General features: G+C 37.3%; 1 protein-coding gene across 1 annotated transcript in view; it reads left to right on the top strand.

Annotated features, from left to right (window-relative positions):
- DRD3 (dopamine receptor D3) overlaps positions 1-27471 on the top strand; it is a 1635526-nt gene that overhangs the window by 1331891 nt on the left and 276164 nt on the right. The window contains exon 5 of the mRNA XM_044073157.1: positions 19868-20064. Within this exon, the coding sequence (XP_043929092.1) occupies positions 19868-20064 (197 nt within the window). The remainder of the gene's footprint in view (positions 1-19867; positions 20065-27471) is intronic.

Raw genomic sequence — 27471 nt, 5'->3', positions numbered from 1 at the left:
GCAATAGTGGAAGTGCTGAGGTGTTAAACCTATGTACCTTACAATACTGGCAGTGGTGCTGTGTTATACATAGGTACACAATACGGGGAGTGCTGCTGTCCTATACATATGTACCTTACAATACTGGGAGTGGTGATATGTTATATATACGTACACAATAGGGGGAGTGCTGCTGTGCTATAAGTACATACCTTACAATATTGGAAGAGCTGCTGTGTTATACATGCGTTCCTTACCATACTGGGAGTGCTGATCTGTTATACATGCGTACCTTACAATACTGGGAGTGCTGCTGTGTTATACAGACATACCTTGCAATGCTGGGAGTGGTGTTGTGTTATACATATGTACACAATAATGGGAGTGGTGCTGTGTTATACATACATGCCTTACAATACTGGGAGTTCTGCTGTGTTATACATATGTACCTTACAATACTGCGAGTGCTGCTGGCTATACATACATACATACATACCTTAGAATACTGGGATTGCTGCTGTGTTATACATACATAACATACAATACTGGGAGTGCTGCTGTGTATGCATATGTACCTTACAACACTGGGAGTGCTGCTGTGTTATACATACGTACCTTACAATACTGGGAGTGGTGTTGTGTTATACATATGTACCTTATAATACTGGGAGTGGTGCTGTGTTATACATATGTTCCTTACAATACTGGGAGTGCTGCTGTTTTATACATCTACACCTTATAAATACTGGAAGTGCTGCTGTGCTATACATACATACCTTAAAATACTGGGAGTGCTGCTGTGTTAAACATACGTACCTTGCAATACTGGGAGTGCTGCTGTTTTATTCATGCATACCTTACAATATTGGAAGTGCTGCTGTGTTAACATATATGTTTTACAATACTGGGAGTGCTGCTGTGTTATACATATGTAATGTACAATACTGGGAGTGCTAATTTGTTATACATACGTACCTTACAATACTGGCAGTGCTACTGTGTTATACATACATACCTTACAATACTGAGAGTGCTAATCTGTTATACATACGTACCTTACAATACTGGGAGTGCTGCTATTTTATACATGCGTACCTTACAATACTGGGAGTGCTAATTTGTTATACATCCATACCTTGCAATACTGGGAGTGCTGCTGTGTTATAAATACATACCTTAAAATACTGGGAGTGCTGCTGTGTTATACATACGTACCTTACAATACTGGGTGTGCTACTGTGTTATACATGCATACCTTACAATATTGGGAGTGTTGCTGTGTTATACATACGTGTTTTACAATACTGGGAGTGCTGCTGTGTTATACATACGTACCTTACAATACTGGGTGTGCTAATCTGTGATACATGCATACCTTACAATACTGGCAGTGCTGCTTTGTTATACATATGTACCTTACAATACTGAGAGTGCTAATCTGTTATACATCCATACCTTACAATACTGGAAGTGCTGCTGTGTTGTACATACATACCTTACAATACTGGGAGTGCTGCTGTGTAATACATATGTACCTTACAATACTGGGTGTGCAGCTGTATTATACATACATACCTTACAATACTGGTAGTTCTGCTGTGTTATACATATGTACCTTACAATATTGGGAGTGCTGCTGTGTTATACATATGCACCTTACAATATTGGGAGTGCTGCTCTGTTATACATACGTACCTTAAAATACTGGGAGTGCTGATCTGTTATACATACATACCTTACAATACTGGGAGTGCTGCTGTGTTATACATACATACTTTAAAATACTAGGAGTGCTGCTGTGTTAGACATATGATCCTTAGAATACTGGGAGTGATAATCTTTTATACATATGTACCTTACAATATTGGGAGTGCTGCTGTGTTATACATATGTACCTTACAATACTGGGAGTGCTAATCTGTTATGCATACATACCTTACAATATTGGGAGTGCTGCTGTGTTATACATACCTTTGAATACTGGGAGTGCTGCTGTTTTATACATACATACCTTACAATACTGGGAGTGCTGCTGTTTTATACATACATACCTTACAATACTGGGAGTGCTGCTGTGTTATACATACATACCTTACAATACTGGGAGTGCTAATCTGTTATAAATCCATACCTTACAATACTAGGAGTGCTGCTTTGTTATACATACATACCTTAAAATACTGGGAGTGCTCCTGTATTATACATACGTACCTTACAATACTGGGAGTGCTGCTGTGTTATACATATGTACCTTACAATACTAGGAGTGCTGCTGTATTATACATATGTACTTTACAATACTGGGAGTGCTAATCTGTTATACATACATACCTTACAATACTGGTAGTTCTACTGTGCTATACATACATACCTAGCAATACTAGCAGGGCTAATCTATCTGTTATATATACGTACCATACAATACTGGGAGTGCTGCTGTGTTATACATATGTACCTTACAATACTGTGAGTGCTGCTTTGTTATAGATATATACCTTACAATACTGGGAGTGCTGCTGTGTTATACATACGTACTTTAAAATACTGGGTGTGCTGCTGTGTCTTACATACCTTACAATACTGCGAGTGCTGCTGTGTTATACAGACGTACCTTACAATACTGGGAGTGCTGCTATGTTATACATACATACCTTACAATACTGGGAGTGCTGCTGTGTTATACATACGTAGACAATACTGGAAGAGCTGCTGTGTTATACATACTTATCTTACAATATTGGAAGTGCTGCTGTGTTATACATATGTAATTTACAATACTTGGATTGTTGCTGTGTTTTACATATGTACACAATACTAGTAATGCTGCATTGTTATACATACATACCTTACAATACTGGGAGTGCTGCTGCATTATACATACATACCTTACAATACTGGGAGTACTGTGGTGTTATACATACATACCTTACAATATTGGGAGTGATTCTGTGTTATACATACATACCTTACAATACTGGGATTGCTGCTGAGTTATACATACGCACCTTACAATACTGGGAGTGCTACTCTGTTATACACCCATAACTTACAATACTGGGAGTGCTGCTGTTTTATACATACATACCTTACAATACTGGGAGTGCTGCTGCGTTATACATATGTACCTTACAATACTGGGAGTGCTGCTGTGTTATACATACATACCTTACAATATTGGCGTACTGCTGTGTTATAAATACATACCTTGAAATACTGGGAGTGCTGCTGTGTTATACATGCGTACCTTACAATACTGGGAGTGCTGCTGTGTTATACAAACATACCTTACAATATTCGGTGTGCTGTTGTGTCATACGTACCTTACAATACTGCGACTGCTGCTGTGTTATACATACATACCTTACAATACTGGGTGTGCTGCTGTGTTATACACAGGTATCTTACAATACAGGGAGTGCTGTTGTGTTATAGCTATGTAACTTACAAAACTGGGAGTGCTGCTGTGTTTTACATATGTACACAATACTGGTAGTGCTGTTGTGTTATACATACATACCTTACAATACTAGGAGTGCTGCTGTGTTATACATGCATACCTTACAATACTGGGAGTGCTAATCTGTTATACATCCATATCGTACAATACTGGGAGTGCTGCTGTGTTATACATGCATGCCTTACAAAACTGGGAGTGCTGCTGTGTTATACATTCATACCTTACAATACTGGGAATGCTGCTGTGTTACACATACATACCCTATAATACTGGGGTGCTGCTGTGTTATACATACATAACTTACAATACTGGGAGTGCTGCTGTGTTATACATATTTATCTTACAATACTGGGAGTGCTGCTGTGTTTTACATATGTACCTTTCAATACTGGAAGTGGTGCTGTGTTATTCATATGTCCCTTACAATACTGGGAGTGCTGCTGTGTTATACATACATAATACATACGTACCTTACAATACTGGGAATGCTGCTGTGTTCTACATATGTACCTTATTATACTGGTAGTACTGCTGTGTTTTACATACATACCTTACAATACTAGGATTGCTGCTGTGTTGTACATATGCACCTTACAATACTGAGAGTGCTGCTATGTTATACATACATACCTTAGAATACAGGGAGTGCTGCTGTGTTACACATATGTACCTTACAATACTAGGAGTGCTGCTGTATTATACATACGTACCTTACAATACTGGGAGTGGTGCTGTGTTATACATACATACCTTACAATACTGGGAGTGCTGCTGTGTTATATATACGTTCCTTACAATACTGGGAGTTCTGCTGTGTTATACATATGCACCTTACAATACAGCAAGTGCTGCTGTGCTATACATACATACATACCTTATAATACTGGGAATGTTGCTGTGTTATACATACGTAACTTATAATACTGGGAGTACTGCTGTGTATGCATATGTACATTACAATACTGGGAGTGCTGCTGTGTTATACATACGTACCTTACAATATTGGGAGTGGTGTTGTATTATACATATGTACCTTACAGTACTGGGGGTGGTGCTGTATTATACATATTTTCCTTACAATACTGGGAGTTCTGCTGTGTTATACATATGTACCTTACAATACAGTGAGTGCTGCTGTGCTATACATACATACATACCTTATAATACTGGGAGTGCTGCTGTGTTACACATATGTACCTTGCAATACTAGGAGTGCTGCTGTGTTATACGTACGTACGTTACAATACTGGCAGTGCTGCTGTGTTATACATACGTACCTTGCAATACTGGCAGTGCTGCTGTGGTATACATACATACCTTACAATAGTGGGAGTGCTGCTGTCTTATACATACGTACCTTACAATGCTGGGAATGCTGATTTGTTATACATATGTACCATACAATACTGGCAGTGCTGCTGTGTTATACATCCACACATTACAATACCAGGAGTGCTGCTGTATTATACATACATACCTTAAAATACTGGGATTGCTGCTGTGTTATACACTCTGTTATAAATATGTACTTTACAATACTGGGAATGGTAACTTACAATACTGGGAGTGCTGCTGTGCATGCATATGTACCTTACAATACTAAGAGTGCTGCTGTTTTATTCATGCATACCTTACAATATTGGACGTGCTGCTGTGTTATACATATATGCTTTACAATACTGGGAGTGCTAATCTGTTATACATACGTACCTTACAATATTGGGAGTGCTAATCTGTTATACATACGTACCTTACAATATTGGGAGTGCTAATCTGTTATACATATGTACCTTACAATACTGGGAGTGCTGCTGTGTTATACATACATACATACCTTAAAATACTGGGATTGCTGCTGTGTTATACACTCTGTTATAAATACGTACCTTACAATACTGGGAATGGTAACTTACAATACTGGGAGTACTGCTCCGCATGCATATGTACCTTACAATACTAAGAGTGCTGCTGTTTTATTCATGCATACCTTACAATATTGGACGTGCTGCTGTGTTATACATATATGCTTTACAATACTGGGAGTGCTGCTGTGTTATACATACATACTGTACAATACTGGGAGTGCTAATCTGTTATAAATACGAACCTTACAATACTGGGAGTGGTAACCTGTTACACATACGTACCTTACAATACTGGCAGCACTACTGTGTTATACATACATACCTTACAATACTGAGAGTGCTAATCTGATATACATACGTACCTTACAATACTGGGAGTGCGGCTATGTTATGCATAAGTACCTTACAATACTGGGAGTGCTAATCTGTGATAAATACGTATCTTAAAATACTGGGGGTGCTACTGTGTTATGCATATGTACCTTACAATACTAAGAGTGCTAATCAGTTATACATCCATACCTTACAATACTGGGAGTGCTGCTGTGTTGTACATACGTATCTTGCAATACTGGGAGTGCTGCTGTGTTATACATACATAACTTACAAAACTGGGAGTGCTGCTGTGTAATAAATACGTACCTTACAATACTGGGAGTGCAGCTGTGTTATACATACATACCTTACAATACTGATAGTTCTGCTGTGTTATACATACGTACCTTACAATACTGGGAGTGCTGCTCTGTTATACATACATACCTTAAAATACTGGCATTGCTGATCTGTTATACATACATATCTTACAATACTGGGAGTGCTGCTGTGTTATACATACGTACCTTACTATACTGGGAGTGCTGCTGTGTTTTACATACACACTTTAAAATACTAGGAGTGCTGCTGTGTTAGACATACATACTTTGCAACACTGGGAGTGCTGCTGTGTTATACATGCATACCTTACAATATTGGGAGTGCTGCTGTGTTTTACATACATACTTTACAATACTTGGAGTGCTGCAGTGTTAGACATATGTACCTTACAATACTGGGAGTGCTAATCTCTTATACATACATAGTTTACAATACTGGGAGTGCTGCTGTGTTATACATATGTACCTTACCATACTGGGAGTGCTAATCTGTTATACATGCATACATTACAATACTGGGAGTGCTGCTGTCTTGTACATATCTTTCAATACTGGGAGTGCTGCTGTGTTATACATACATACCTTACAATACTGGGAGTCCTGCTGTGTTATACATACATACCTTACAATACTAGGAGTGCTAATCTGTCGTACATCCATACCTTACAATACTGGGAGTGCTGCTTTGTTATACATAAATATCTTAAAATACTGGGAGTGCTGTCATATTATACATACATACTGTACAATACTGGGAGTGCTGCTGTGGTATATATATGTACCTTACAATACTGGGAATGTTGCTGTGTTATACATATGTATCATAAAATACTGGGAGTGCTGCTGTGTTATACATACATACACAATACTGGGAGTGGTGCTGTGTTATACATACATACCTTAAGTACTGGGAGTGCTGCTGTGTTATATATATGTTCCTTACAATACTGGGAGTTTTGTTGTGTTATACATATGTACCTTACAATACAGCGAGTGCTGCTGTGCTATACATACATACATACCTTATAATACTGGGAATGCTGCTGTGTTATACATATGTAACTTACAATACTGGGAGTGCTGCTGTATATGCATATGTACCTTACAATACTGGGAGTGCTGCTGTGTTATACATACCTACCTTACAATACTGGGAGTGGTGTTGTATTATACATATGTACCTTACAATACTGGGAGTGGTGCTGTGTTATTCATATGTTCCTTACAATACTGGGAGTGCTGCTGTTTTATACTTACATACCTTATAATACTGAGAGTGCTGCTGTGTTATACATACGTACCTTGCAATACTGGGAGTGCTGCTGTGTTATACATACATACCTTACAATAGTAGGAGTGCTGCTGTGTTATGCATACGTACCTTACAATGCTGGGAATGCTGATTTGTTATACATATGCACCATACAATACTGGCAATGCTGCTGTGTTATACATCCACACCTTACAATACCGGGAGTGCTGCTGTGTTATACATACATACCTTAAAATACTGGGATTGCTGCTGTGTTATACATACTTAACTTACATTACTGGGAGTGCTGATGTGCATGCATATGTACCTTACAATACTAAGAGTGCTGCTGTTTTATTCATGCATACATTACAATATTGGTAGTGCTGCTGTGTTATACATATATGCTTTACAATACTGGGGGTGCTGCTGTGTTATACATACGTACCGTACAATACTGGGAGTGCTAATCTGTTATACATACATACCTTACAATATTGGGAGTGCTAATCTGTTATACATATGTACCTTACAATACTGGGAGTGCTGCTGTGTTATCCATACACACCTTACAATACTGGGAGTGCTGCTGTGTTATACGTACTTTAAAATACTGGGAGTATTGCTACGTTATAAATACGTACCTCACAATACTGGGAGTGGTAATCTGTTATACATATGTACCTTACAATACTGGCAGCACTACTGTGTTATACACATGTACCTTACAATACTGAGAGTGCTAATCTGATATACATATGTACCTTACAATACTGGGAGTGCTGCTGTGTTATACATATGTACCTTACAATACTAGCAGTGCTAATCTGTTATACATACGTACCTTAAAACACCAGGTATGCTGCTGTGGTATACATATGTACCTTACAATACTGGGAGTGCTAATCTGCTATACATCCATAGCTTACAATACTGGGAGTGCTAATCTGTTATACATCCATACCTTACAATACTGGGAGTGCTGCTGTGTTATACATATGTACCTTAAAATACTGGGTGTGCTGCTGTGTCTTACATACCTTACAATACTGCGAGTGCTGCTGTGTTATAAATACATACCTTACAATACTGGGAGTGCTGCTGTGTTATAAATATGTAATTTACAATACTGGGATTGCTGCTGTGTTTTACATATGTACACAATACTGGTAGTGCTGAATTGTTATACATACATACCTTACAATACTGGGAGCACTGCTGTGTTATACATCCATACCTTACAATACTGGGTGTGCTGCTGTGTTATAGATATATACCTTACAATGCTGGGAGTGCTGCTGTGTTATACATATGTACCTTAAAATACTGGGTGTGCTGCTGTGTCTTACATACCTTACAATACTGCGAGTGCTGCTGTGTTATAAATACATACCTTACAATACTGGGAGTGCTGCTGTGTTATAAATATGTAATTTACAATACTGGGATTGCTGCTGTGTTTTACATATGTACACAATACTGGTAGTGCTGAATTGTTATACATACATACCTTACAATACTGGGAGCGCTGCTGTGTTATACATCCATACCTTACAATGCTGGGAGTGCTGTTGTGTTATACATACATACCTTACAATACTGGTAGTGCTGCTGTGTTATACATACATACCTCACAATATTGGAAGTGCTGCTGTGTCATCTGTACCTTACCATACTGGGAGTGTTAATCTGTTATATATCCATACCTTACAATACTGGGAGTGCTGCTATGTTTTACATATGTACCTTACAATACCGGGAGTGCTTCTGTGTTATACATACATACCTTAAAATACTGGGATTGCTGCTCTGTTATACATATGTACCTTACAATACTGGGAGTGTTAATCTGTTATACATCCATACCTTACAATACTGGGAGTGCTGCTGTGTTATACATGCATACCTTACAATACTGGGAGTGCTGCTGTGTTATACATACATACCTTACAATACTGGGAGTGCTGCTGTGTTATACATACATGCCTTACAATACTGGGGTGCTGCTGTGTTATACATACATACCTTACAATACTGGGAGTGCTGCTGTGTTATACATATGTAGCTTACAATACTGGGAGTGCTACTGTGTTATACATACCTACCTTACAATATTGGGAGTGCTGCTGTTTTACATGCATACCCTGAAATACTGGCAGTGCAGTGCTGCTGTGTTATATATATGTACCTTACAATTCTGGGAGTGCTGCTGTGTTATACAAACGTTCCTTACAATATTCGGTGTGCTGCTGTGTCATACGTACCTTACAATACTGCGACTGCTGCTGTGTTATACATACGTACCTTACAATACTGGGAGTACTGCTGTGGTATACATAGGTACCTTAAATACTGGGAGTGATGTTGTGTTATACATACATAACTTACAATACTGGGAGTGCTGCTGTGTTATACATACATACCTTACAATACTGGGAGTGCTGCTGTGTTATACATACATATTTTACAATACCGGGACTGCTGCTGTGTTATACATACATACTTACAATACTGGGAGTGCTAATCTGTTATACATCCATACCTTACAATACTAGGAGTGCTGCTGTGTTGTACATGCATACCTTACAATACTGGGAGTGCTGCTGTGTTATGCATTTCTACCTTACAATACTGGGAGTGCTGCTGTGTTATACATACATACCTTACAATACCGGGGTGCTGCTGTGTTATACATACATAACTTTACAATACTGGGAGTGCTGCTGTGGTATGCATATTTACCTTACAATACTTGGAGTGATGCTGTGTTTTAACATATGTACCTTACAATACTGGGAGTGGTGCTGTGTTATACATATGTACCTTACAATACTGGGAGTGCTACTGTGTTATACATACATAATACATATGTACCTTACAATTCTGGGAGTGCTGCTGTGTTATGCATACATACCTTACTATACTGGTAATACTGATGTGTTATACATACATACATACCTTACAATACTGGGAGTGCTGCTATGTTATACATACGTACCTTAGAATACTGGGAGTGCTGCTGTGTTATACATGCATACCTTACAATACTGGGTCTGGTGCTATGTTATACATACTTGCACATTACTGGGAGTGCTGTTGTGTTATACATCCATTCCTTACAACGCTGGGAGTGCTAATCTGTTATGCATACATACCTTACAATACTGGGAGTGCTGCTGTGTTATACTTATGTACCTTACAATACTGGAAGTTAATGGCTTTTATATAGATTAGAGATGTGTCATTTTTTAGTCTGCAGATGTAATACATACAGTAAATAGAGTTAGTATAGCTGGAGATTATACTTAGCAACTGAAAAACTTTCTCTTTTTAAATGTGTGTTTTGGTGTTAGACTTTTTTCTCATAAGCAGGAACTCTTCCTTTTCAGCTTTATATTTGACACAATTGTACATCATTGTACCCCATTGTTTTCAACACAGTTTATTATTTTTAAGCCCATTTGTATTAATGTATGTTATAAGTATTAACTAACAAAATGTAAACAGTGTGCATTCACTACACAACACTATCTATAAATGTAAGCAAATAATTTAAATTCAGTAATGTTCCCGTAAATTAGTACACCTTTATGTTGCTTTGACTATTGTCAGAGAGTTCCCCATAAAAACAATAAATTACAAATGTTTCCTTTTGTATTACAACCAAAGACTGAGACTGATGCATGATTGACAACTTTTGTTCTGCCATAATTCAAAATATACATCATCATTCAAAGGTACATCTCCTGACTGTCCTAATCTATTATGAATAGTATATACAGCTCATAAAATGAGATTTATTAACATACTTGCAGACTCTAAGCACAACAAAACCAAGATACACTCAAATGAAATTTCATGATTTACACATATTGTCATCCTATATGTAGCTCACAGCCAGTAAAAGTTGTTTGCACTTAAAAGTTTTTCACAAAAAAGTAATTCCATGCTTCAGACTCTTCTTTCCATGCTAGAAGATTTAGGCAATCAAGCCAGCATGACAAATTCCTAATATTTCCGTCACTTATGAGTCGTAGCTGACTTCTAGAGTGATGCTATGTACAGCTGCCACTGTCGGCAGACTTTAGCAGGCAAAGAAGCAAAAGAGAAGTAGGATGCCAGGTCTGTCTTCTGTATCACATATGCATGCACTCACCTACTGCACTGCATATCTTTGGAATGTGGAAGGAAACTGGATCATAAAGAAAAACCCACTCAGACTCCACTTGGAATGCACCACAGCCATACCTCTCAACTATCCAGATTTTCACAGAATGCCCACATTTTTGCACAATATTTGTGGTGCGTTTCTCATAAAATTATGGTTTCTGACAAATCCTTTGCAAATCTTTGAGGGTTAAAGTCATAAAATAATGACAGACATTTGAGTTTCAGACTTCATACCCTTCCGAATTTTTTTGTTAATACAAAACCTTTTATTTGATCAATTTTCTAAGTTTGTAAGAGCAGTTAAAAAGTGTCCCTACTTTTGTGTAATAATCCCCTCATAATTGATGGCTTTGTCCAGATTTCTTTCTCTAAGAGACTGAGAGTTAGGACCCCAGCCAAGAACCAGACTGGAGAACGTCACACTGAGAGACAGCAATGCTACCTATTGTGTCACTGTGACTCACACCCTCCTCCCAAAATCTGCAGCAAATCAAGCTACAGTAATTCACTACTTTGAGCAGACTATAAAGGTTGTCTTGTACTTTAAATAATCAAAGCTCTGAACTGTTAATGAGTCACTTTCTGTAGTCAGTGGTAAATGAGTGGACTCCTTCCACCTCCATTTGCCCTACTTATTAACTTTGAGCAGGTTATTTCACCAGGCAGAGCTCCTAGCTTACCCCTGAAAAGGGACACTTAAGCCCAGAGGGCTCAACCGAGTAACAAATAAATAAAAATACACCAGGGCAACCAACAAAATGCAATATTTTCTCAGAATGTTTATTTGCAGTTCAACTTTTTCTCACCTTATCTACAATATCTACTAATTTCGCAATTGGCAGCTCACTTTTAGATTTCCTTTTCCCCATTTTCCTGTTTTCTGGGTGGTGCGGTGGTGCAGTGGTTAATGTTGTCACCTCACAGCAAAAGGTTCTCCGGCTCAATTCTTGGCTGAGGTGTCTTCTGTATGGAGTCTGCATGTCTTCCCTGCGTTCACATGGATTTCCTGTGGGTTCTCCAGTTTCCTCCCATATTCCAAAGACATGTGTCTGGAAGCATTTCTCCCTGGCCTCTGGTGAAAATAGGCTCTGTCCCAGTCAGACTTTCCTGGTCAACAAATGTTAAATATAGGTTCATAAGTAAGTAATAGACTAGCTGCCTTTGTGACCCATTTTAAGCCTAGCTAATTTCCCTTAGTGAGAATCAAAGCCTGCACCTCTTGCCTGTGAGGTAAACATCTTAACCATTATGTCAACATTTACAAAATGTTATTACTAGCTTTAATGTTGCCTGCTCATTCTTACATAAATCTTTTAACATTTCATGGCCGAGAATCAGTGGTGATGCCTTTACATATAACTTTTCCATTATTGTTACTTAAATGTGTCAAGCTCCTGCTAGGTCAAATCTTTCTAGAGTATAGAAACATTTATACAAACACTTCCTAGCAAAATATTATACATTTCCTGGATTTGATGAGTATCTTGGCAACTGACACAAATATCTTCAAAGATTTAGTTCCATTTCTGTATCTTAGACTAAGTCTGCTGAATTCTTTCCACTGCCACACTTTTCAACTTTCTCAGTGCTGTATACACATAAATACTATCCTGTTAACCACTGGCTGGTTTCCTTTCACATCCATCAGTTCCATTGTCATATTAGGTTGCATTCTTCTTCATTAGCTCATTTAAACCTACAGTTCATGCAGTGCTCAATATTCCTTTTCATTCCATGCTCAATAAATTATTTAAACGTGACTGCTAATTAGATTCCATGCACCCCACAACTGTCAATTTCTCAGTTATTTACATTATATTAGTCTGGTCTTTCTGGCATTCTAAAGCCTCATGTCCCCCTCCCCTCCTTTGGACATTTGCACTGCAATAGCCAACAGGCAGAATGAAATTATAATTCAGGAACTACTTTGCAGTGCAAGTTGCTTGTTTCAACATTTCCTCCTGTAGTTCAACATTTACTCCTGTAGTGCATGCAAAATCCTCCTTATTATTAACTATTATGTCAGCTAAGAGTTTCAATTTAGCATCATAATGGCTCATCTGCAAAAAAGAATACATTCTGATTTGGACCACATCATGAAATAAATTTAAATCTGATTCTGCTAATCTACCCATTTCTTTGTGAACATCCAACTTATTCCAGGCTGTTGTAGGCTTTCTACTATCCCAAATAAAATCTAGCATCACATTTTAATTTAGTGATCCTGAGTATCAGACAGCAAGGATTAAAAATAATAAAGTACCAGAGGCAATACAAAAAAAAAATCATCATTGGTATTTTCTGATCCAGTTCCAACCCTCTTGTTTTCTGTCTTTTGATGCCCACCTTCAACCTCTCCATTAATTGCTCCTAAGCTTTAACCACTGAATCCTACATCAAATTTCCTAACAGATGAGAGTTTTTGTCCGCAAATTTCGTAGTCAGATTCTCAAATATTTATTATGAGAAACTTCCCAAAATAAACCATATTCTTATCTCAGCCCTTATGTTGGAACATAGTTTATTGCTACTTTCTCAGTCTTACTTCTCTTACTTTTATAACTTGAAAAGTACCCATACTTATGTAGATTAGAAAAAAGTAGCAACAAAATATTGTTTGAGTTTAGTCACATATACGAATACACCAATGGTGAATAAAGAAAGTTGCTTTGCTACCCATTATCTTGAACCCCATTATAGAATATGTTTGTGTTGTTGCAGCCATTAGCTCTCAGAGTAGGACAAATGAAACTGGTGACTGACAGCTACCTTCTATCAATTGTAAGGGGATTAAAATACCAATATGACTTTTTCCCAAGCCATCTATCTATTTTTGTAACTTTGACACTCTAAAGGCTTTAAAACACCTTTGTGAACTCTGCTGTCATAGTTGCAATGCTTATGCTCACTGATATCTTAGGGAGTGCTGGAAAAAAAGGTATGCTTAAAGAGACTTTTTTAAAAAATCATATTTCTTACCCAATATGTCCTCTATCTGCTATCTAATCCCTTCCTTTTCTGTTTGAATTGTTAAATTGCCTACTGTCAACTGGCTTCCCAAACTCTTTGTTTTGTCCCTTTCAGTTTTCAATACCATTTTATCCTTTTCCATCCCTTAGGCCTTGATTGACCAAATCAATTGTACTGACCTATTTAAAAGATGTTTGCGCCAATTCTCAAACCTTCTGGTCTTTACCTAGGAGATACAAATCTCCAGTGTCAGTCTTGAGTTAATGGACATATTCGTCCAGCCCTGACATTCCAAAAGGTGCATGATCAGATAGAACTATGACTTAAAATTCAAGGATATTGTGATAGTGTACAAAAATATTGAGCTATAGCTGAGTGCAGTGAATATTTCATTCAACAATTATTCAGGAATCAGCAATCTATTTGGTGCCAACATGACCAAATCATGCTAGCCTTTACCTCTTTAACAGTTACATTAATTTGCTTGATACAGATTTTATTTCAGTTTCTCTCATATACTTTGTAATTCTCTGTGGCACAGCCAGTTTTAGAAACTGTATTGCTGACTCATTACTAGTGCCTTTAAGTTCATATGAGTGGTCATTTATTGTGACTTTGGGTCATAGTTATAGCTGTCATCCTTGAGTGCAGTGGGTATATACGCTGCTTGCCCTTAAGTATAAGCAATGCATGGCACAGAGACATAAGCTGCACTTATGTGCAGCAGTTAGAAACTGATGCGAAAAGTCTTTTCTTTATTTTGCATAAGCCTTTTGCAACTTAATAGTATGATATGCTGAATAGTACAGCTACTAGTACTGCTTATAATTAGTATGTTATCATATGATTACAGTTAACCTGTGTGCACAGTAATTGCATTACTAATATGTGTGAACTGAGATCATCTCTGTGTTACACATTGCTTTACACTTCTCAATTCTGGACATACATATGGTCATATAGTAATATGTGCGAACTGAGATCATCTTTGTGTTACACATTGCTTTGCACTTCTCAGTACTGTACATACATGTGATCATACCACTCAGAATGCCACATGCTAATAGACCCCAGCTTTGAATATATCCAGGCACCATATTCTAACTGTCTGCAATTTTCAAGACATACATATAATGTAATTCTGCTTATCTCGGGCTCTCATAATATTTCGATTATCATACTCATGTTCATTTGCAAGTTCTTTTTCTGTTTTGTAAATCTGTGTTGGTTCTGTGGGATGTAATAACTTCTGAGGAAGTGTGGTTCTTCGGAGCCCTCCTGTCTATGATCCCACAGCTATACAACATCATCCACGAGTATTTAACCCTCCCCTGACCAGACTCACAAGTTGCTATGGACTCAAGCTATAGGAGAAGAGTGAGATTGGGAGTTAACGTTCCTACTTACAGAAGATGGCTTGACAAAATACCAGTAGGCTCAACCACCCTGTGCCAGTATTATTCTAGAAAATAAAGCATTGCAACTGTTAGACCAGAACATCTTTTACATCTGTCCACACTCCCTCCTAAAATTGGGACACTCCCTCACAACCAACATAGTCACCTACCATGAACATTGGTCATGGCTTTAGGCTTCACTGAGGCTTCCTGATTAACATCTGCCTCACGCCAGCATGTCATCCCCATGCCTCCTCTGTATAGGAATGGCAAGGCACAGCTTCATCATCCCTCTTTTCTCCTACTAGCTCTGAAACACAGTCATGCACATAACACATATACAAACATATACATGGTGTGTGTGTGTGTGTGTGTGTGTGTGTGTGTGTGTGTGTGTCTGCATATAACCATAATGTAAACAAAGTCATCATGCACTACATTAGTGCATGATCTGTAAATCTACAGAGTTAATGTTAGAATGTGCATGTACACTACTGACAAACTCTGTTACTCTGTCTCTTTATTAACACAAAAAAAACTTACACTGTTCCTTTAACTACTCTGAAGACTTGGAGTGGCGTGAGGTAACATTTTTGGAAATGCCACCCTGAATTTCCGTAGTGGTTGTCTGATTTTATTACAGCTAGCAAATTCAGAATTTAAGATCTCAGTTGTCTAGATGGTTTGTATGTTTGGATTACATTACTGATGGATGGACATCTGTCTGGGTTGTTAAGAATTCTGTCTGGGCACCATTTTAAACTGAGAGAGTAACAACATGTTAAAATTCTAACCAGCCTCAGTGTTTCAGCATAATACAATAGTGTATTCTGTTTTGTAAGTTTACATGAAACTCAACTATTTTATTATGACTTTGCTGAAGTTTGTTGGTCTGGGTAACCTGATTATTAAATAGAGTAGCAGGAACATAAAGGAGAGCTGGTAGTAGAAACAACTGAGTTGTGGCTACAAAGGCATAAGTTGTTAAGATATGGCTTAGCTTTTTATAGCAAACCAAGCTTTTGGTGGGTCTTGCTAACAGCATGCTTGATATGCTGATCCAATTTTAAACTATGGTCAGTAATAGCTCTTAACAGTTTAATCTGAGTTACAGTTTGGATGATTGTGTTGTTAAAAGATGTGATTGCCACATATTTTAAATAATCATTTATAATGGATAGAGCAAAGAGAATATAAAAAAAATTCTTGTGAGACACACACACACACAGACCAGAACAGAACATATAAAATGGCAGGAAACTTTCAACCATCCAAGATACAAAATGTGTCAGATAATTTTAATAGCTTTCAACATAACAAATTCACAAACGGTTCCTTTCCATACACATCTATGAATGTGGTGTATCTAATCAAATGCAAGAAATGTAGACACTTTATATAGGAGAGACAGGCCAGATATGCAGAATTAAAATGAATGACCATAGATGCCCAGTTACATGCAAAATTCAGGGGCAAGCCAAGTGGCAAAACTTTTTTTGAGTCTTAATCATGCTATTTTAGATATGTCAGTTATGGTCCTTGAATGACATTTTCATACACATTTGGAAAGAAAGATAATAGAGAGTAAGCTAGTTCAGTTCAGTTGTTCAATCTAATAGTGGTTTGAACCTGAATCATGGTTTTTCCCTTTCAGCTAACAGTGAACACAGATAAGGTGCACCAAAGGGTAACACATGTTTCTTATTCTGGTATTGCGTGATTTTATGACAAATTTATTCTGAATCCAAAATGTTTAGTATCAAAATATTAACAGTACTTGAAAGATTACTTTTTTTTTCATAATGTTGGAGCGAGAATTTCATTCATGACAAGAGAATACTTGTTATCATATAAGGTTGCATTCCATTGTAAACACTAATAACCATATTAAAACAAGAATGAATGTTACCAGGGAACAAATGCTCCTGAAACTGAAGCAAAAAATATGATAAAATAACAAAAAGCACAGGAGCAAACCAAAGCTGCATAAGGCAGTCCACATAAGCAAAATAACAAGCTTCAATGCAGCAAATCCAAGAGAACGGCAAAACGGAATGTAGATAATAAAATCGATTTATTCTTAGAATAAAGTGGCTAGCGCTTTCACCCAAGAGGGCTTCTTCAGACCTGAAGAATGTGATCTCACCAAAAATGATGAGAGTTCACAAGGTAGGCATGACAAAGTGTGGGTCATGCAAGCAGTGTAAACATGTGTGCATAGATGCTAAGATTAGGCTGAGAGACCAGGTCTATAAAATTAATGGCAAATTTAATTGTGAGACCAGGGGCGTTGTTTATGCAGCTAGCTGTCAAAGATGCAACAAATTTTATATCGGTAAAACTGAAAGGAAAATCAAGCAGCGCATCTATAAGCACATATATGCCATAGCTAGAGGCGATCATAACAACGCCCTTGCTAGACATATTGGTTATTGCCCTGATCATTTTTTCAAGTTTACAGTTGTGAATAAAGTTGATTGTGACTTTAGAGGTGGTCCTTGGCAAAATCTTTTGGAAATCTGTGAACTTTTCTGGCAGATTCGCACAGCCGCCTATGTGTACCCAGGTCTGAATGACCATGTGTCTATCAGTTGTATCTTAAAGAATTTGTCTTTAAAATGATAATATGGGTAGGTTGAACATATGTTTTCATTGTTTTTATCGTTTTTATGGTTTTAAGCTTATATGTTTAATGAGAAGTTAATTGGATCGGCGATTATTTAAGATTATAATAATCTTTTTTGTGTTGGTTTTTAATTATGGTGCAGTAGGATTTTAGTTTATTATACTTGCACCTTTTAGGATGAAAGTACTTTGTTTGCTGGTGCAAGTAATAGGAACACACCCCCTTATGGGTCTATGTGATTTGTTAGTTTGAACACACTTAATTAGCATAATTGATTGTATAAAAATGTGGTTGTTATTCAGAGATGTAAAACTTTTTTGTCAGAGGAAGGAGCGCCATTGAGTTCTCCGAAAGCATGTGCTTACTTCATTAAATTTACATTTTTTATTGTCAGCCTTGGACTTGTGCTTTCTACAGCTCATTCGTTTGGTTTACCTGGTTTGTCATTTGTTTAGTGCTTTTTGGTTTACCTGGTTTATATATAAAATTATGTAAGACAGAGTTAAGTCATTTTCAGTGTGATTCTTGTAAGTGCTTTGCATGCTGTACTGGACTGGGGCCCTATCATCTTTTAAACACGTTCAGTAAAGGCATTTTATTAAATCAAAATAGAATGTTCCTGGTTCTCCCAGTAGACACTGGGGGATATGCAGTGGCACAGGTGTTAATGCTGCTGCCTCCCAGTGCTCGCTCCTAGTGTTTTAGTTTTTCTGATTTTTTTTTTTTTTTTATTAGCAGTATCGATAGTAGGCTGTAAACAGGCAAAAAGTTGTGACAGAGTCAAACATTTAAATGTAAACAAAACAATTAAGTTTTTTGGTGTTACACCTTAGAGTTCAGCAGTTATTACCAGCATCAGTGGTATGACCAGGAGGAATGGTTATGGGTTATATAACAGCATTATTTAATACTTGCTTCAAATGTTCCAAGAATTGTTTGAATGTGTCTAATTCTGTATACCTCCATAAGTGCGACAGCCACATCTTCCACGCTGCTGCTGCTGCGAACTGCAAACCATGAAATTCAAAAACTGCGAAAATCAAAGTGCAGAATTACAAAACCTCACCCCCTTTTTGACCCATGGTAGCACATGTTTTTGTTGGTGGAGCGATTGGGAATGTCGAATGTCAATATTTTTATGATGTTTAGGGAAGTCAGTGTAATGGAATTCGGCTAAACAGTTCGCGGATATGCACATTCAGAAATGTGCCTTCGCACATATGAAGGTATACCGTCTCATTCTTATCTATTCAGAAATGTGAATTTCTGTCATAGAGTGAGAGCAGCACTTACATTTTTTCCACATTTTTCAACACAAATGCCTGTTACAGCAGCATAAACATTTCATATCTGCAAAGTGTATGTTCTAATAAAGTGCATGAATGATTTTTTGACTGACATAGGGGCATTTTTGAAATATGGCAAAAATCATGTCGATTCGAAAGAAAATAGCACATTTTCCAACATACCCTTTGTTCCATTTGTCTTTCTCTAGATAATCCAAGCATCTGTTCAATCTCCAACCCTGAATTCGTTATCTACTCTTCCATCGTGTCCTTCTACCTTCCATTTGTAGTGACCGTCCTGGTTTATATACGCATCTATGTTGTGCTGCAGAAGAGAAGGAAGCGTATCATATCCAGACGCAGCCAAAGGACCATCAGCTCAGAAACGTACTGCACACCCTCCCAGGTGAGCAACACATCAGTGAGACTTAAGTATTTATTAACAATGGAAATAAAATAAAATAATGAGTGTACAATCATTATGCACTGGTGTTTACAAACTATACAGAATTACATCACTTACCAAAGTCAATTCCTGGTGGTCAGATTGACGAACAATAAATGTCTACAATATCATCACCATTACTAACAACACTGTGAGTCTAGATAATATAAAGTCATTTTCAATATATAACTTTTGCTGCACAGATCCCTTTCCACTATTCACATACCCATTATTATACTTGTCAGGCACTATAATGAAGTAGAACATTTCTTTTCTACCATATTTGAGTGGATACCCTGGGTTAGGTAAAGGGTCTGTGATAACAGCTGGTACAACTGAATAATAGATATGGGATTCAAACTGCCGATCACACCAGACCAACAAGCAGTGGTAAAGCACTGAAAATGTGGAGGGTTCCACCATGAGATGGATGCACAGTCAGGCTGAGCAGCTTATGGTTTGACTTTGAAGTCTACGTGAGCAGGAGACCTACTACTTTATGACAAAGGATTATTTCTCTTGGTAAGTTCAGACCATGGATATTTCTTCTCTTGGTGGGGTCAGACCATAAATGATATTTCTCTGACTTCTGCAACAAGCTAAGAATAACAATATAGAGACCAGAAACACAGCAGCAGTTGACACTATTGTAATTCGGGTGATAAGTAAATATCTGACACCTTATAGTATTACTACATAATAATACACCCTGTCCGCAGGAAGAGGAATTTCTGTATTTCTTTATCCAGCATACAGACAGCTTCTTAAACAAGCCCCCACTGTTAGAAAAACTGTTGAAGTGTGGACACAGGAAGCTGAGCAGGATCTTCAGGATTGTTTTCAGTGTACTCGGTGGGATGTTTTTATGACAGCTGCTATGAAAGAGGATGGTATTGTTGATCTTGAGGAACATAGTTCAGTAGTTTCCAGCTACATAAGCACATGTGTTGACTTCATTGTGCCATATAAACACATTTGGTCATACCCAAATAATAAACCCTGGATTAACTCAGAGATTCACTCGGCTTTTCATGCCCATTCTAAAGCATGTGCCTCAGGCAATGCCAGTGGTTATAAGAAATCCAGATATGACCTACATAAAGCTATTAGAGAAGCCAAGAGGAAATGTAGATGTAAACTGGAGAGATACAATGTTACCGCTGATACTCAGCATACGTGGCAAGGATTGGAATACATCACAGGCTATAGAGATAGAAGTAAAGGGATGAGTACTGACAGCCATTTTTCATTGGATGATTTTAATGAATTCTATGCCTGCTTCGAGTCTCATAATATTGCGTTAATGGGCAGGGAGAGGGTGAGTGAGGGTTCATTACCACTGTTTATAATATCATCCACAGAGGTGCAAAAGTCTTTGAGGAAGATAAATCCCCAGAAGACAGCTGGTCCAGATGAAATCTCTGGATGGGTACTCAAAACTTGCTCTTTAATGCTTGCTGATGTTTTGGCTGCTATATTTAATCTGTCTCTTATACAAGCTACAATCCCTACCTGTTATAAAACAACTACTATTATTCCGCTGCTGAAAGGCCAGGGTTAATTGTCTGAATGACTCTCGGCCCATTGCAGTGACTCCTATAGTGATGAAATGCTTTGAGATAATTATTATGAGCCACATTCAGACATTTATACCTGATACCATGGACCCCTTACAGTGTGCATATAGATCAAACAGGTCAACAGAGGATGCAGTCAGTACAACATTGCATAGAGACCTTACACACTTGGAGAATAAGGACTGTTGTGCTCAATTGCTGTTTATTGATTATAGTTCAGCCTTTAATACTGTGATATCAGTTAAGCTTATTGATAAGCTGTCTACCTTAGGTGTGCCATCTATTCTCTGCAATTGGGTCCTCGATTTCTTAACAGGCAGACCACAGTCAGTTAGGCTGGGGAATAACATTTCTAATTATAAGCACAGTAATTCCACAATGCTGTGTTCTGAGTCCCATGCTGTATATGCTCTTTAGTTATGACTGTGTTGCCTTTCAACTTAATACCGGCATTATTAAATTTGCAGATGATACCACCGTCATTGGATTGATTCCTCAGGGCAATGAGTCAGGATATAGGAAGGAAGTGGCTGGTCTTGTGAAGTGGTGTCAGGATAGTGATCTCTCTCTCTTAACATCAGTAAAATAAAGGAGATGATTATTGATACACAGAAGAAGAGAGGACAGCACTTACCATTTCACATTGGTGAGGCTGAGGTGGAGAGAGTGGCCACATTTGAATTTCTTGAGATTTATATCTCTGAGGATCTCACTTGGACTAATAATATTACAAACCTGGCAGGGAGAGTATGACTGCATCTGTATTTTCTGAGAAGACTGAGGAAGTTTGGCATGCCCAACACCATTCTCAGCAACTTCTACAGATGCATGATTGATAGAATCCTCTCCCACTCTATCAGAGTCTGGTTTGGGAATAGTACTGCACGGGACCATACGGCTTTACAATATGTGATTAATTCAGCACAAAATATTATTGGAACAGCACTTCCTGTGCTGGAGGAAATCTATAACAAAAGCAATGAATACCAGGCCCATTGAAGGCAAGTTTGCCAGGTGTGCAGGAAAAATAGGTTTAATATATCATGAAAACAACAAGCAGAATTAAGCGCTTTCATCTGACAACATATGCAGACTTCTTCAGAATCAGTACTACAGCTGCAAAGAACTCTTTAAATCTCCCGCCCACAGAGTCATATGAGCATTCCCCTCTGATTAAATCCAAAATTCAGTAAATGTTGCAATTAAAAATGGAAATGTGAATTAAAAAGTAAAAAAAAAAGAAATGAAATTAAAATAAATTAAAATTAAAAAATGTTCAGGAAAACCCACCTATTCCAATAGTTCTTTGCACTAGTCTAGCAATTACCCGCACCATCAAAAAAAGAGACTTCATTAAAAGGCAATTAATTAGATTTGCTAGAATGATGTTGGAGGATAGTTTGTTTGAAGATGAGTGTCTCAGATTAGTGGGTATGTTCGTGGCACGTGGATATCCTTCAGTCTTAATTAGCAATGTCATTTCTAGGGTTGCACTAGTATATATATTTTCTTTTTTTAATGGAGTGGTTGACAAAGTGTGGACAAAACCCTTCGTAGTGTACTGGAAGGGTAGATCCTTTAAGAATATGTTGGAAGTGGAGAGTCACATTAATGGACTTGTCAGCAACAAAAAACACGATACAGTTAAATGTGGGTTCTGCCCCCAGTGTAAGTTTATTTTGGTGGCTGATCTTGTGAGAATAAAACATTTTGTCATTAAACTGGGTTTTCATTGTAATTGTAACACCAAAGGTATAGTTTACCTGGCTAAATGTCAAAAATATAATGGGTTTATGTGAGGAAAACCCAAAAGAAGTTAAAAGAACATATTTGTGAGCACCTTTTGGATATCAGGAAACAAAATGCCAAAATGCTTTGTTCAAGCACATTGCAAAGTGTCCTGAGCACCATTTTTATTTTTGGGTTGGAACAAGTTGTAAGGAAACCTAGGGGTGGACCGTGGGAAGATTTTTTAGGAAAACAAGAACTACACTGGCAGCTCAAGTTAAATGCTACTGTTTTACCTCATTTGAACTTTCACATATCTATTGGGAGTGTTTTGAAGCTTAAGTTCTATTGTGTTTAACAGTTATTTTAATTTCATTTCAATTTTTTACTTTTTAATTCACATTTCCATTTTTAATTGCAACTTTTATTGGACTTTAAATTTAATTGGAGGGGAATGCTCATGTGACTTTGTGGGTGGGAGATTTAAAGAGTTATTTGTAGATGTAGTGAAGAAGTCTGTGCATGTTGTTAGAAGAAAGGCCTTAATCCTGTTTGTTGTTTTCACGATTTATTAAACCTATTTTTCCTGCTTTTGCTTCTGGATTTGTGTCTTGGTTCTATAACAAAAGTGTTCTTAGATGGGTTTATAATATTATTAGGGATATTACTGATCCATAAAATAAATTGTTTATGTTGTTACCATCAGGGAGATGCTATAGAAGAGTATAACAGCTAGAACAACAAGGCGGAAAGATAGTTTTCTCCCTTATGCCATTAGGCTTATAAATACAACTTATCCACTGTCCCTCTCCCATTATTGTAGGTTGGTTGTATTAGAGGGATGAAATGTTTTATTTGTATAGAATAATTTATTTATATTGCTCTTTATATTTTTCTTATTCATGCTTTCTTTATATCATACTTTCTTATATCTTTATCTGTAATTCTGTTGGTTTTATGTATGTTGCTGGAGGATTTCTAAAATAAAAATGTAATTGTACTGTGTGACATTGCCTCTATTAGATATGACAATAAAGTTGAATTGAACTGAATTGAATACAAACCTGTATGACCTCATAAGAATAGAAAACTATGTGTGTGCAGTGATGATGATTGTTTTGGCAGCTTTGCAGTACTAAGTAATTGGAATCAACCCCCTCCATCAGTGCCATTTATTTAGTTGAATGATATGCCTGGAGGGAAGGTCCTCATCCTACAGGTGATGACACTAAGAGCTATATCATGTAGTGTATGGGGAGAGAATAGGGTTCTTAATAAAAAAATACTCTGACTAAAAACAACAAAAACCTGAAAGGATAAAATGTCTGGAAGTTAGTGTAGTAGATTAAAACTATAAGCCTTTAGCAAGCTGCTTTCTGTAGTCCATGGTTTGATACCTTCAACCTTCATTTGCTTACTATGAGTCTAAGCAGGTCACTTAAGCAGATAGTGATAAACATGTCACTTAACCAGACAGTGTCCTGGGGTAAGACTGAGAAATAGGGTTAGGATCTTCAGTGGACCCCTGAACCTTATGCCTGATAATGCTATACTAATCTGTGAGGACGCTGTTACTTACTAATTGTTTTAAGTTCAAGAAATTCAAGTAAAACTGCAAAACATTTTCCATTTGAGCAGTGGCATAGCCCATAACCTAAAACTTTTTTTCTGCTTTAGCAGCTACTTTAAACCCATAATCTGTAATGATGCTGACCATAGCACAGAGCATTTGAAAAGTGATATGGCAGATCCAACACAAAATCACCTGCAGAAGAAACTGTGATTTTATTTATTTCATTTTATGGACTTTATAATTCCCATACGGACTTGAGCCCCTTTTGTAGAAGAGATCTCAGGATACAAGGCCACACTAGTAGTTTAGACAGCTCAGTGGTAAGATTTTTCCCCCACCTCTAGGGTCTTGTTTCATTCCAGACTACCTCTGGTTACTTCCTATTTCTGTGTCTCTGTGCATTTTCACTAGGTCCTCTGGTCTATGTCTGCAAAAAATAAATTAATAAAACATAAATAAAAGTGCTTGTTGATAAGTTACATGCCTGTGACCGGAGTCATGGTTAAGAAGGCTTATCATAGTAATCCACCCACTTGACAAGTTATCAAATGATGAATAAATAATAAAACAATTAGTGCAGCTGACTAAATGTAGGGTTTTAGAAAGTATATGGAACTGTAAAGCATTTAGAAAAGGCTGAGTGCAATGACAACATATTAGGTTCAATAAAAAGCACATGCATATTAACATAAAGTACACATATTGTAGAATGGGCTTACTAAGAGGTATGCATGGATTCAGAAGAGAATGAAAGTTTATTTCTGTGATGAGACAAGTGGGGGTAAAGCCATATGTATAATTCAGAAGCTTAATGTCATCTATATAATGTAGGACTTAGACCTTACTGTGATACGTCACTGTCAGTGGTGCAACAGGTAGCACACTTGCCTTTGGTGCAAAAGGTTGTAAGTTCTATTCCTTTGCCAGGTAGATTGATTGTTGATACTGCAGTGCAAAATAAGGGGATGCTGCTCTCCTGAGTGTATCATCCTTGAGTTGAGACATTATACTGAGGTGTCATTTACACGAGTTGACGGCAGCTCAGGTAGATGTGAAAGATCCCACGGACTCATCAAAAAGAGCAGCCAAGTTCCTTAGCAAACTACTAGCTTAATGGGGGCAACCCATTCAACAAAGGATAAAAATTATTAAATGTGTGTGCTGCTTGATGAAAAAGTAAACATAAGTAGTCCAAGCACTGAATCAATAGGAACATTAACAGAAACAATCCATGAATCATACTGGGAGTCATTCTTCACACAGTATTTATTCATAAATATAAATGGCTTACTATACTACTTGAGGCATTTTTCCTTATTTTGTTCAGGGCTGTGCATGACCGATGTGACTAGCTTTTTGAAAACATTAGGTCTGTGTTGCCTGCCAGCAAAATAGGTGGATTTATGACCATATATCGTAATAAGAATTGCAGGACATTATTAAGAGAGCTGGAGGAGTAGGTCTCAAGCCTGAACAATTATGAGGCTAAATTTTCACAGCTTTGACTACACAAGCAATAAACCTAGGAAACTAGTAGTGCTGTTGGAATAAATGAAAACACGTTCTTTGTTCTCCTTGTCAGAAGGCTACCCTTGATTAATAATGCTCTTTTGGATAAAAGTTTCATGTCCATAGTTACATAATAGCAAACAAATACTTACTGATATGTTTACGATACTTGACAAAGTAGACTGAATATTCACCTGCACCTTATTAAGCATACACAGCAGAATCTTGCTTCAGGCAATACGTCTGAAGTGTGTGCTAGAAAAGTGTGAGGAAAACTCATTTCAAGCTACTAAACTGCAAACTTAACTGAGTTTGTGCAAACTAGCTGTGAAAACTAAAGTAAGACATTTGAAATCTACTCAGAAACACTAATCACAAGCATTTGTAAGATATAGTTATATAATATTGTAGCAATCATAGCCTCATATATGTGCCATGATCTGATTTTAATACCCTCAAGCTCTGATGTTACCCTTGCAAATGCTTCCCTATCCAGATGTCCTCTGTCAAGCTGCACTTGTATCCAATATTTCCATTTCATTCACAGCACAGGAAAAATGGCAAACTGCCAAAACATTAGCAGGCAAGCTTGACTTAACTTCTTTTTTTTTTTTCTTTTTCTTTTTCAACCAGTTCAAACAGAGTACAGCGCTTGCTTGCTTTAACCAGTCCAGAAGTATTTTAGTGGCTTTGGCTATGTGTTTTTAAAATGTGCCTACAGACTTTTTTATTATTTGATAATGATATTATGCTATATGGTATTATCAAAATAAGTATGTATATTAATTTGTATATAGGTTGTAGTCTTGATTATGAGATGGTCTGTCACAAGTTTGTGGGATAATATGAAAAATATAAATGCTCAACATGCAGATTTAGTTGTGAATCTGTGTGTCACCTGCAATGAATGTGCATGTTTCATTCTAAACCATTACTGGTGTTACATTACCACTAACAAAAGATGTTAAAAGCAGTTGATCA

Source organism: Protopterus annectens, chromosome 5.part1 (genome assembly GCF_019279795.1).
Source record: "Protopterus annectens isolate FY-2018-M chromosome 5.part1, PAN1.0, whole genome shotgun sequence".
In the NCBI taxonomy this organism is placed as follows: Eukaryota; Metazoa; Chordata; order Ceratodontiformes; family Protopteridae; genus Protopterus; species Protopterus annectens.
Note: the sequence above shows the minus strand (reverse complement) of the source record. Positions and strands in the feature narration are given on the sequence as shown.